The following is a 14,264-nucleotide window of genomic DNA, read 5'->3' as shown; positions in this document are numbered from 1 at the left end:
AACATACAAGCCACAAGTCTCTTTGTCAAATTATAAAATAAAAATCTTTAATTAGTTTTGTAAACGCATAAGACAAATAAGATTAGGACTAAAAAATTCATTCCTCATTAACAATATTTACGCATTATGATAAAGAAAAATGTTAACAACGCATTTTTAACATAATTTTTTTACATACATTCTCCTGTTAATTAACTGAAATTAGTTGAAATCACAAAAATATATGGAGGCTTCACTTCATATTTAATTTATAATGTTATAATTTTTAATAAATTTATTAAAAATATCGCATCCTTCCACCTAAAAGAACTAACAAGAGTTCTCGCATATGTATGCTAAAGTTTCGTCTCAAATTATATCTTTTCTAAATATTTTAATTTTACTTAAAATACTTGTTATTATAAAAAAAATTAAGATAGGGTTAATTATATTTTTAATAACACTCTTATTTATTGATATCTCAAATATTTTAATGAGTTCACAATTATATTTTAACTTTCCAAGAAAGATTATATTGCAAAAAAAATATCATTTGGTTATAATAATTGATATAATATATTCAAAATATTCTTAAAAATATATAAATATTAGATGGGGAAAATGGTTTAAAATATTACTAAATTGAGACGATCACTTCAAGCATAGATTGAAATTTCTCCTTGTTAAGAAATGTGATTTAATTTGAATGGTTCGAAAATAGGATTGTGTTTGTCCTTATGAGGCTCATTGATGCAATTGTCACTTTGAGCATGTTTTCCATGCTAAATGCAAGGGCCAACGTTGTTCCTCTCGAATAGATCTAGACATATATTAAAAAAAAAAAATGATATTGTTGCATACCAACTCTATCACTACCATATGAAAATGAAAAAGGGGACTGAAGGCTCCATTGAGGAAGGTGATATGGGGGAGGACAATGGTATATATAGCGTAAAGAGGAAGAAGAAAGGGAACGAATGACCACTTACATGACAAGCAACAAACATATCTTATGACATATAATGTAAAAGTAAGGGGAAAAAATACCATAGAATGCTAATATCAATTGACACGGAGTTAATTTAATTTAATCAATATTAAATACTTAGACAAAAAAACTTTATATATATATATATATATATATATATATATAAATTAACGGACCAATAACTAACTAACTAAAAACCGACCACTCAACGTGTGGCAATAATATAATTGGTTTTGTTGGCGTGGTTACATTTGAATGTCAGGTATTTCACTTTGCCAAATGCTTTAATTTAATTTGCTTGCATCTTATTAAAATACGAGAATATTGTAGGATATTTATAAGTTAAAATTTCATATTCGTAGATGTTTCATATAGATTTTAAACAATTATTAAATATCGTACCAAACGCAAATATACTAACCATAAGTATCAACATCTCCTTCCATTCCTCCTTGGTGGGAACTTAAACGAGTTTCGAAAGATTCAAAAAAAAGAATTTTGAAAGTCTGGCTATACAATTTTTATGTGTCCTCTCTTTGCATTTTGTCTTATGTAATTTTTTTCCTGCCCATATATATGTCTTTGTTATCCTCGTTGCATCGAAATGTGTATATCATGCGTGGAACTCACCATGAACCTGGAGGCCCCCGCTAGCCACTTCAACATATGTCCAAAATTCAAGTAGGCTGTAAGGAAAGAAACTTTGAAAAGAAATAAATATTTCTAATTTTTCATTCCAATATTAAAAGCTAATTTCAAGATTTTGTTAAAAAATAAATTATATAAGGGAAATCAAAATGGAGTAAAATTAATTAATTTTAGCTAGCTAGCATAACAAATATTTATCAAAATACCACTAATTTTTCTAATTTATCTTTAATATTATTCAACACCAGTTCAATTGAGACAAGAATATTCGAAACAAATTTAAAATATAATTAAGAGTCAGTATTTGCAAGAAAAATAATTAAGAATCACGTGATCTTTTTTTTTTTTTTTGCGTGTTTGGTGATGATGATTTAATATTATCAAGTTTGATTATAGCTGACCGAGGTCTAACGCCTCTAAGAACTCGAGAGCATTCCTATATTTTATTTTTTATTTTTTTAGAGGAGAGCTTTTCTATACTAATTAAGCACTAAAACTTGTATGGATATGCAAATCCTCGGGTCATATATGTATATAATTTGTTAACAATGGATACCGCAAATTACAGGATTAGTCTCAAAGTGCTATCACTCACGCAAGAAAATAATTAATCTAAAAAATTTTATATTATCAATAAAAAATTATCATTAGTACGCATAACTTCTAAGATAATTATATAAAAATTAACTTATATTATAAGTGATGATTTGTGTTTAGTGTTTAGAGGTGCAAACCTGTAACGCATAGGTTATTTTCTTTTTTTATTTATTTACTTATTCGAGCCTAAATAGCTTTAGTAAGGTTCAGAACAAATCTTTTATCCATTTTTTTAACGTAATGCATTAATACTTTTTCCCCCAGCAATTATAAAATACAATACTTACTCATCAGATGAAGCGAAATGATCTGTTTGCCATTTACGAATGTCACCACCTTTCCACCTTTGGTTTGTCGTTACATTTCCATTTAGAACGTGTTCTGTTATTGATAGGACAACATATTTATCCTCTGTTATAGTCATGTATGACAGCATATTAACCAGTATCTTATTTATATGTTTAACATTTTGTTATCTTGTGTATGTAATGTATATCTATCTTGTTTAGCTGATCCACCTGTATTTAATTTATGTTGAATTAGAATATTTTTAAAGAGTATTTATATAAGTTATTTAATTTTAATTAACGTTACGAGAATATATGATATGATGTTGGTTATATAATAAATAAAATATTTTTTAAGTATCGTAAGATCAAGAAAATTAAGTTAATCATTTACTTTAGTAATTTTAACATTGAAATGAATTTTATATATAAGTGTTTAAATTTATGTGAAATTATAATTATTAGACTCATAAAATTATAATTAATTATGTATTGTAGATATTTTTAGTATCATAGAGAAAATCACTTTGATATTCCATATTTTTTTATGGTTTAATTATCTTTTCAGGAAGTTCTCATAGATCAATGAATGAATGTTCTAATTATATTAACAGCTACGTGTTAGAAACAAGAAGTTAACGCTGCCTGAGAATATGACTGTAAAAATATGAGTAATGTTGGTTCATTATTTCCTTGGAAACTGATTAGACTATATATTCAAACTCGACTATATATGTTGACTAAATGTGCATTGTCTCTTCGCATTAAATCTCTTGAAGAATCTCAGCAACATCTCCAATCAAGTGGAGCTAATTGAGGCTGAATATAACAGTATACTTAATTCTCTAAAATAAAATTCTCAGGATCATTTCCTTCTTGCTCTGGCAAACCGCACTAGAGGGCAGACCATTATGCTTAGAACACCGGAGTCTATAAAGTTCGCTCAGCTCATCAAAAATATATATCTCCTGCAGGCTGATAAATGCTCCAAATTTTTTCATGTTTTAATCAAGCGCAACAGACACAACCGATTTATTACTGCCATAAGGCTAGAGGATGGGCATAACACTTCCTCCCAAGAGGAAATTGTCCTTGCTTTTGTGAATCACTTTAGCAATTTGTTTAGTGCTCATGAGCTAACCCAAACTCCTTCCATTTCGATTTGCAACAGGGGTCCTAAGGTTCCCACTGATTGCTTTGCAGTCTTACTTTGTCCTACTTCTAAGCAAGAAGTTTGGAACGTTATTTCTGTGATGGATAACAATAAAGCTCAAGGGCCAGATGGTTTCAATGTTTTATTCTTCAAGAAGGCTTGGAATATCATTGGTGATGATATCTTTGAGGCAGTTAATGAATTCTTTACAACTGGAAAAATTTTAAAGCAGATCAACCATGCTATTATTGTGCTTATTCCTAAGCATGATCAGGCCTCCCAGGTGAACCATTTTATACCCATATCTTGTTGTAATTTGTTATACAAGATTGTGTCTAAAATTCTGTCAACCGCATAGCCCCAATGCTTGAGACTATTATTGGGAAAACTCAAACTGCCTTCATTAAGAACAGAAAGATGATGGACAACATCTTCCTAGTTCAAGAGATTTTGCGCAAATATGCATAGAAAAGATCCTCTCCGAGATGCCTCCTGAAAATTGACTTGCATAAAACTTATGATTCCATTTCTTGGGAATTCTTGGATTGGATGCTTAAGTCCATTGGCTTCCCAGCCCAGTTCTGTACTTGGATCATGGAATGCGTTTCTTCCACTTCCTTTAGTGTGGCAGTCAATGGATCCATTTATGGCCACTTCAAAGGGCAGCGGAGTCTTAGACAAGGGGATCCTTTCTCCCCTTATCTGTTTGTGCTTTGTTTGGAGTACTTTTCCAGAGATATGAGCAGTCTCAAGGATGATGTCAATTTTAAATTTCATCCCAATTGTGCAGGTATTTAGCTATCTCATTTGACTTTTGCATATGATATTATGCTTCTATCTAGAGGAGATATCCCTTCTGTGTCAACTATGTTTGCCAAGCTTCAGCACTTCTGTAGGGTTTCAGGGCTTTCCATCAGCTCTGATAAATCTGCCATATACTCAGCCGATATTAGGCCTCATGAGCTTTCTCATATTCAGCAACTTACTAGATTTAGCTAGGGTGACTTCCCTTTTAGATACTTGGGTGTTCCCCTTTTATCATCTAGATTAAATGTATGCCACTATGCTCCCTTGCTTTCCAAGATTACTGGTCTGATTCAGGGATGGAGCAGGAAGTTTTTATCTTATGCAGGTAAGCTAGAGTTTATCAGAGCAGTTATTCAAGGAATTATGAATTTCTGGATGGGAATTTTTCCTTTGCCTCAATCAATTCTGGACCGGATGAACGCTTCGTGCCGTAATTTTCTTGGGGCAAAGCGGATATTGGCAAAAACAAGCCCTTGGTTGCTTGGTCAGTAGTTTGTTCTTCGAAAAAAAAAGGGTTTAGGCCTTTTTAATCTCAAGGACTGAAACCTTGTGCTTCTTTCTCGTATTCTGTGGGACTTTCATTATAAGAAAGATTCTCTGTGGGTTCACCATTACTATTTCAGAGGGAGCGATGTGTGGAATTACAATACTTCTTCATCATATTCAGTTTTGATAAAGAAAATTATTCAAATAAGAGACTTTATTATCTCCAAAGAGTAAAGTACGGAAGAGGCCAAAAAGAGGATTCAATCTTGGAGCACCAATGAACAATTGCTTGTTGGCAAAGTCTATGAATACATTAGAGGTGCCAAGCCTACTGTTAGTTGGTGTTCTGTTATATGGAACCCAGCAATCCCCCCTAAGATGTCTTTCATTCTATGGCTTGCTAAAAGGAACCGATTACTTACTCTTGACAAAACTGCTTTTTTGAACAAGGGTTCCCTCTACCCTTTATGTTCAAATGAGGTTGAGTCAAATGCTCATTTGTTCTTTTCTTGCAGGAAATCTTTCCAACTTTGGGCTCACATTTGTGATATGGCTTCTTTCCGCAGACGTTTCACTTCTTTGCAGTGCAATTACTGACTCTTTAATTGGGGGCAGATCCACATCAGGTGTTCAAGAAAAATTTCGTTGTCGGACTATAGCAATTACAGTCTATTGTATCTGACTGTCTAGGAACAAGCTGATTTTTGAAGATTATTAATTTTCTGTAATAAAGGTTATTAACAAGATTAAGTTTCTTATGTATAGACAAGCGCACCTTTGCATTTGTTTTAACATCTTGATATAAGTCTTCTTATATTATGAAGACTTTTAATTTTTTTCTAGCTTTGAGGTATGCTCCGTTTATTGTTATATCATTTTGGGTTTAATATAATTTACATTTTTCCAAAAAAAAAATTTGAAAATGCTTTTTCTGCTCAAACATGTGATTGTTTGGAATTATACACAATTATTTGTTAGACATAGAGAGTTGAGAAGAAGAAAAAAAAAAAGTTATAGTTTTGGGTGGACAAGGCCATTTTAATTAGCACGAGGTTTAGACATCGATGCCTGGTTAGTATGGACCAGAAAGTGAGTGGTTGTCTATCATGCAACTAGAGTGTAGAATACTAGAAGAAGCCTAGTTAGTAGTGGCGGACCAATCCATCAATTCAACTTTTCAAACTCTGATTTTATTCATATTTTTAAAAAGTTGCATAAATGATCTAGAACTTAATGTCGTTTTCGAACAATAATGGAATCAGTAGTGACTGGTAAGCGTCTTAAATTTCAACGCGTAAATTTCTTGGATCCAAGACCCTCTAGAATGATATGTTACTTTAATACTATACACATAATATTGCTTTGGAAAGACTTCTTAAAAGGCAGCCTCCAATAGGCCAGTATATTTCTTCACGAGTCAATTTCATATATATTTTTTAATCATATAATTAATATAGAGTGTTCATTAGTTTTATTATTAATTGATTTTCATGGAAAAATCTGATTAATCATTTTTAATTATATTTTTTTCATTCACAAAATTTCAAATTTAAGATTTTACTTAAAAAAAAATCGAATTCACTGCTGCATGATTACTTGTTGGTAGTCAATTTCGTATATATATGATATTGCTTAAATGTTTGTGGGCCGTGTTGTTGGATTTAGCTCGTCTGATAAAAACTCATGAGCAAGCTTGGAATATATTGGTTAGGTCTAAGTCAAACGGCCAATACGTGAGTTGAACCCATGCTTGAAAGTCACATGCCACAACCATAGTGGTGGACAACTTCGCGTTAACGCATCAAATTATTCGTGCAAAACTGCAAAGAGCAACCGTGTAACTTTAGATAACATGGAAGTTCTATAGAACCGAAGACTTGAGCACTAAATTTTAGCCAACGCATGCTAGCATTCCACGTGTAATAAGAATGGTCAAACAAATTATGTTTTCATCTATGCATGTACTATATAGTTACACTGAAGTGTCTTGCTTATTTTCTTAACTATTTCACTTTTTTCTTTTTCTTGAGAATGGAGATTGTCGGCAACACATCCTATTTTTCACGATAAGACGTGTTTAATTTGTTTTATGTATTTTTGTTCTTATGGTCTATTTAGAGGAGTTTATTTATAATTTATTTATTGGATTTATCTTATTGCATACACAGGTATTTGTTTAAGTGTTTCAGAGAGTGTATAAAATTTTATATTCTCATGTTGTTTTCAGCTTCTTTAGGATAACTTATAAATATACCTCTCTTGTATTCTCTCTTTGATTATAAGTAGAGTAGTTATAAATATACTTAGTTATTCAATATAAAAATATTCTATATTTACAAGTTGTTAGAGGACTAATGTATTCTTTTACTTCAATTTGATTATGATATTTTTTTATTAATTACTATTTTTCTCTGTTTTTGTAACTCTAGAGTACGTACGAATTTTATGCATTAATTCTTCAGTGTAAACTTATTAAAAGACTTTCAATGAAAAATAAGTAGCCATATATATTAAGATTGTGTGATTTCTATGATATTAATTAATTAGGTAAAAGGGAAATGGGTGTAGATATTTGCAACTCTTAAAAAGCTTCACGAATCTCACAGCTATTGGTGCAGCAGTTTTCGCATATTGAGGTAGAGAACCACTTCAAGCAGGTTCATTTGCTACTCCAAATGCATTTGTACCTGCTTGGAAAAATTCTGGAGACCCAAGAGGAAGGTTATTAACGGACATTGCTTCTTCTTTTGATATGTAGGATTCTGAGAGTGCCTGAATTTGGGATTCTGAACTTAAATTGATGGAAATATATATCGAGAGAGATACATTATTTATATATCAGTCATCAGTGGCCAATTTGGCAACTGACTAGCTAACTTGAGCAAACAAACAAAAGTAACTAATAACTTTATTCCTCTAACTGCTAGCTCAATTCTTAATACAGCATCAATAATATATTTACATGTATACGAAAAATAATGGAAGAAATAAGAATAATAGAATTAGTGGGTGTACAGGCTCAACACCTTTTTTTGCTCCGTGACTCAAGGTTTTATATAGCCATGAATAGTCAAAGAATGGGTTTTGTTTCCTGCATCTCTAAGTTGCTTCTCGCACCTTCTTTTTTTAGCTTCCGGAATGATTAATCAATAATGTAAAATAACATTCTGAAGTGATTATAGATTTTGGCTTTCGGAATGGCCAAAAAATTCCAAAAAGTGCGGGGCAATCATCTTCCAGATCTAAAGAAGTCCTATCACAGATCTCTTTTCCCAATATTCGTCGTCGATTGAAACAAATCTGAGTAGACTCCCCCGTTCCGACGGTCAATCTTGCGCACCTCCTTCACTTTTGGCTTCGGTGGCTGCGGAGGCACGGGACAGTCGGCGGAAGTTTCGCCATTTCTGTGATGCGATTTGAGGTGGTTTGCAGTCTACTTTACGGTTCATGGTGGGATTTACTGGGTTCGCGGTGAAGATAGAAGGGAACAGGGGTGAGAGAGAAGGGAACAAATTGGGAAAGACAAAGAAAAAAAAAAATCTCAATCGTTTTAATAAAAGTTAATAGATCTAAGGGTTATAAAAAACTTTCGCACGGTGAACTTCCTCCTTGTTTGTCTATCAAATCGAATATCAATTCATTTGTTGATGTTTGAAGGAACATAAAAAAGCTGATTTTCAAAGATCAAAGAGAAAGAGAAAACAAAACTTAAGTACGATAGGGTATGTTTTATTATGTTTTTGTTTTTAGTGTTTAAAAACTATTTCACAAAATAATTTTTAAAAAAATACTAGAAGGGAAGAAAATGTAAAATTGTAAGAAAAATGAATACTATAAAAATGAAAGTAAAAAAACTAAAACAACACTATAGTGTTCCCGGATTTTAATTTTAAAAATGATTTTACTCTTATGAAGCAAGTTTTTTTAATTCTTTTTTAAAAACAGAAAACAGTTTTAAAAAATACTCAATAAAGATATTAATTACAGAGACAAAACTTTTTATTAAAGAATAACACAATAACCCTTTAAAACTGCTCGAAAGAGAGAGATGGTTTTTTTATCCTACTAACTGGGTTAGACTATGACTAGAAGAAGTGAAGCATATATTCATTTGTTAAAAGTAAACAAGTTTTGGTTTTTGGATGTTTAATTTTTAGATTAAAGCCATGAAAATGATCATTCCAAAAATATCTCTTAAGTTGAGTAACCAATATTCCAGGCCAATTGACTGGCCAGACCTATTCTTCCAAGTTACAACTATAGTTATTTTAGATGCTCAAATTTTCAGGCTAGGAATAAAGATATTATTAATTTTTTAAAATTAAAAAAAAATATTATAATAAATTGTAAACCATGAAAAAAAGAACTAGTTTGAAAAACGAGTCTGATAAAGCTTTAGAGCATACAACCAATCATCCAAGTTAGGCTTGATGCATGTTAGGGGACCCCAATGTGCAGACCCAACCTTGTTTTCAAAATAAAAATAAATATAAACAAACGGTCCCCTAATGTATCAAGGAATTAACTACTTTATGTCACATTAATGCTCAATTCCCAACCAAAATAACATCCAATAGCATAAAGTATAATCATACATAGTTATAAACAGTTCTTGCTTTGAAGCCTTCACATGATACAAGGAATTGTGTTAATGCAAGCAAGAGTAACATGAGCATTCATAGATTCATTTGAAGGAAGCTTGTCGATCCCAATTAGGCAGTGAGCAATCTGAATTAATACTGAGATCCTTGATAGTAGTTCTGCTTGATTTTATAGGCACTGAAAGGCCCTTAAAGCTTGGAGATCTTTGCTGCTGGTTACTACTACTGAGCTTGCCCATCCTACCACTATTAAGCACTTCACTGTTAATAGAAGATGAAATTGATAGCTTTTTCTTGCATGGTGAATAGCTATCAGAGTTCATGTCCACATTCCCCCCAGTCCTTATTTTTGGGGAGCTTGTTGATCTTGCTTTTGCTTTTGCTGATTCTGTTGCAGCCATGTATGCTGGAGTTGCAGGAGAGCTTGAAAATGAGTGGTCTTCTCCCACTGAACACTGCCTCCTATGAGGAAAAGATCTTCTTGAACCAAGTGTAGGAGAATCCAATCCTTCAACTGGACTTTGTCTCTGATTGTTAATACTTGTCAGCTTAAGTTGTCTTCCTCCATATTCCTCCCCAGCCCTAGAATGTGAGCTAAAAACTGAGTCTAAATCTTCAAGCTCTTTACTCTTTGAAAGTTGTGTATCTACCCACTGCTCTAGCCAGTACCTCCATCTTCCATTTACCTTACTTCTTTCTGACTCTGCTGACCTCTGAGAGGGGTTTATGTAGGTTAGTTTGAGATCCTTAATGGGCAAAAGAACCAAACATAAAAATATGAAAGAGCTAGGACTAGGAGCATACTCTATGGTTAAATGAGTATTCTTTTATTCTTTCTCTCTTGAGAATTGTTTCTTTCTTGCTAGTGCAGGAGGTGTCTACCTCTTCCTTCAATACAGTGCTTTCATCCCACTTTCTTTCACTGTTCGAGTCCATCTGAAAATGAGAAAACCATGTTTCAAATTCTAAATTGTACAAGATTAATTAACAGCTGCTCCCTCCGTTCACTTTTATAAGAAAAAAAAAGTTCAATCTCTTTGTTCTCAGATATAAACAAAATTCAACTACTTTTACTTTTGCTTTATGTACGAAACTATGTTTAAAATATCCTTTCATAAAATCTGTACTTGATATCAAGTTTTAATTAAGAATAGTTAAAAAAATAATTTTTAATTACAATAACACAATTTAATAAAATTAACTAATTTTCTTGTAATAAATGTGAGGTCAGTTTTTTTTTTTTCTTTCTTATAAACGACAAGAGAGAGAGAAAAATATAATTGATAAAATGCAGAATGAGGGTATGCTAATGGAACTGTGTTTGCAATGTGAACTATAGAGCTAATGACCTGTGACGCTCACCCTAATTATTTTGTCTTTAGAATCTTGCATGTCTTCATTTTCAGAGTAATCACATCTCCCTTCAACCATTTGGAGCCTCCTTGCACAGACCTGTGACTGGATACTCACAATGGACTGTAAGCACTTAAGAGTACTCATAGCTTGGCGTCTTACTGCTCGGCCACGAATGATAGCTTGAAGCTTCACTATTCCCTTCAATGCCCTCAAAGCCTTCTTTGCCTGTAATGTCTTATCAGTCAGTGAACAAGAGAAAACAATGACAAAGTAGCTGACCTTGGTTTCTTCTTCCATTTATTAATTTCTATGACTACTAGTACTTGATTTTTTTTTCTTTGTTGCCAATTTTCGTTATTTCTTTTATTCTCTTTGAGTTGAATTTTTGAAATCACTAAATGTTGTGAGAAATCTTTTAATTTCTAACAAATTTCAGCATATACTTGATTCACATTTAGTGTGTCTGTCATTAAAGTCATGTTTGGATAAAATTTTGCATGAGCACTTATAGAAAAGAGGCGAATTTCCATAAATTAAAATCAATTGATACACTTGATTTTAGTAGAAATTCTCTCGTCTAACTTCTCCTAAATCTGAGGTGCATAAATATATTAATATGAATCCACGAGTGAGGAATTTAGCAGTGAATGTAAAGATTATGCAAAGAGGTCTTAAGGTGACACAAACAAAAGAAAATGGCTTGGACAAACTCACCAGGTAACCCCGAAATGCAGTTTGAATTTTGATGGCGGCAGCAGATTCTTTAATCTCCCTCTGGCACTGGTATGTGGATTGAGGAGCACCATTCCTAGTTTTAACAGGTTGAGATTCTTCTGAGTTTTCCTTGCGTTGCCCAGTGAGGCGAACAACCTCCGCAGCAGCATGAGCAACAGTAACAGCAGCTTCAGCAGCTGCTGCTGAGGCAATGGCCACTGTTAAAGCATGCTTGCTCTGTTCTTCCTCTGCTTCACTTAGTATTGTTTCTTTTGATGGTAGTGGAGCTTTAATTGAAGGTATTCTCTTGCTCTTTAGCCTTCCAAATATCCATTTCCTTCTTTTCTCCTTCTGAATAAAAAAGTTTTTTTTTGTCTCATGAGAAACAGAATCCAAGTTAAAGGCTTAAGAGTTTAAGACTTACCACCTTATCTTGTGTGGAATGTGTGTCCCATATAAAGAGCCTCTTCACCAGACTAAACCAGCTCTTCTTTTTGGCCATTTAAGAAAATCACCACATAGGTCAACTTCAATGTCCGTGATCTGAAAAATTGCCCATAAGCATCATCCTCTTATACACAAAGATGATAAGCTTGTGGTTATCTAATTCCAAACATCTAACATCAAAAGTAGATGTGTGAAACGTACGATTGGTTAGTGAGCAGGCATTGATTTATTTAAGTCATGTAATTGTACAACTTAAACGTTAGACGTGTCCAAAAAGACGAAACAATTTGCAGAACTTGTCATAGATTAAGATTCTTATGTGAATAAGTAGTGACAGCAAAGGCCAAACATAAACACATGTACATGTATCAGAACCTTGATTTTGGAGCAAAGTAGTGTTAAACATGAATGCACCCAAGCCAAGATAGTTGGAAATTCTACATGAGGAATGTAATGCAGATTTGGAGTGAGATCCAAGTTAATTACTACTTACCCAATTTTTGAAATCCCATAAAAATAATAAAAGAAAAAGGACAAGAGCCACCGTTTCAGAGAACTTGGTGCATTGGAACAAGTGCAGTGCTGTCATTCATTAAATTCAGATGGAATAGCCTTGGAACCAGCAAACATTCTTTATAATATCAGTTACCAAAACCAAGAACGTGCAACTTTGGCTGGATTTCATCAGTGAATGTGCACAAATACCAAGACTCTTTATTTCTTTCCTCTTGAGGAGCAGAAAATTCTCCTATTCCTATCACTGAAAACCTCTTGTGGAGTGGATATGACTTTTTATGTGGGTGCAACTGTAATCATTCACAAATTTTCCATATCTTCACGATGAGTTTCTCCTGTTCCAAAATGTGGGGTCTCCAAGCAAGAACAAGCATTGCTCGGGATAAAAGCATAGCCACTTTGTTCTCATTAGCAATTCCTCTTAGTAAGCTTCATGGGGCCCTCCCGTTTTTATTTTCTCTCCATCTCTCTTTTTTCACACTGTAGCAGACATGTTCATATGTCTGTTGGGTTTGAAATGACAGCACTGTCCATCATTGAGCTTTGATATAATCATGAAATACCAAGGAATAACTACCCTTCATTTTCATGTGTTCGTCAATTAGCTGATGGAGGGTAGTATAGTCATGACCTTATGTGGTACACGTATGACTACCAAAAATACAGAGAAATAGAGATAGAGATATCTCAAGATATGTATGGCATTGCTTTGCACCACTTGTCATATCCTTATATCATATATATACCTTTGGCCTAAGCATAAATTCAGCTTGCTTTTGTATGTACGTAAAAGGAACCGTAGAGAGTAACACTTATATATATATGTACACTCACCACTTGATATTTTTCATCCTGAACAGGTAGCCATGTGTGCAGAGTAGTCAAATCAACTACACAGATGTGAATATATGTACGATTAGCATTATTAGAAATGTAGTAGTATCACAGTGTTACACAAGTATTAGGAGACATTGTTGACATTGTTACAGGTAGGTGTGGGGAAGTGCATAATTGAGTAGTAGTAGTGTGGACACTGGACACATAATGTGCAAAGGGTAGGGAATGTGGGGGAAAAAAACAAAGAAGATTTGGGTTATAAGAAGGGAAGACAGCTGTAAAAGGACCCAAAAAGAGGAATTGTCATAATACATTCTCACCTCATCTTTTCAAAAAAGAGTGAAGAGAAGAGACCCAAAAGCAGAATGTGTCACACACCAGAGTTTATTTAAAAAACGACTGTTCGGTGGTGATGAAAAACGATGGTTCTCTAGTTGAAAATAGACTAATCAAGCAGGTTTTGTTAGCTTTGTCGATCAGGACCAACTCTAACGGTGCATTGCAATTTATGAGAGGTTTTGGGGACACCATTTTTAAGCCACTGTAGAGATCAGAATGTGGCACGGGACAACTAATGCTGAATGAAAACGAAATTGCCTCTACACCACGGCACTTGAAAAATATTAAGCATAAACTATCTAGTTAATGACAAAATGAATCCAGGCATTTAATTAGATGGGAAGAGAGTCAAAAAAATTTTACTTAAAAGGATCCAACCCCTTCTTAATTACTTCCGCCAAATCTGGTAACTAAGTACAACTGATATTTGTGCCTAATTAACAACAAGGTGACTAATAAATAAACTAAAAATTAATAATCATTAATGGACGGATATCAATCCTTCAAAT

The 14,264-nt window shown here is 33.2% G+C and overlaps 1 protein-coding gene across 6 annotated transcripts; it reads right to left on the bottom strand.

Annotated features, from left to right (window-relative positions):
• Positions 1 to 9,496: 9,496 nt before the first annotated feature.
• On the bottom strand, positions 9,497 to 13,092 carry IQD33 (protein IQ-DOMAIN 33). Of its 6 annotated transcripts, none has more exons than XM_006587619.4 (6): positions 12,557 to 13,092; positions 12,041 to 12,159; positions 11,617 to 11,967; positions 10,909 to 11,127; positions 10,351 to 10,482; positions 9,497 to 10,259 (listed from the first exon to the last, which is right to left on the bottom strand). In XM_006587619.4, the coding sequence occupies exons 2-6, from the start codon at positions 12,116 to 12,118 to the stop codon at positions 9,630 to 9,632; spliced, it is 1,410 nt and encodes a 469-aa protein (XP_006587682.1). In that variant the 5' UTR covers positions 12,119 to 12,159; positions 12,557 to 13,092; the 3' UTR covers positions 9,497 to 9,629. The 6 variants fall into 6 exon arrangements, with proteins under 6 accessions (XP_006587682.1, XP_006587683.1, XP_040861049.1 ...); XM_006587620.4 differs by having other exon boundaries at positions 12,041 to 12,233; positions 12,557 to 13,061; XM_041005115.1 differs by having other exon boundaries at positions 12,044 to 12,233; positions 12,557 to 13,059.
• Positions 13,093 to 14,264: the final 1,172 nt, after the last annotated feature.

Source organism: Glycine max, chromosome 9 (assembly GCF_000004515.6).
Source record: "Glycine max cultivar Williams 82 chromosome 9, Glycine_max_v4.0, whole genome shotgun sequence".
In the NCBI taxonomy this organism is placed as follows: Eukaryota; Viridiplantae; Streptophyta; class Magnoliopsida; order Fabales; family Fabaceae; genus Glycine; species Glycine max.
Note: the sequence above shows the minus strand (reverse complement) of the source record. Positions and strands in the feature narration are given on the sequence as shown.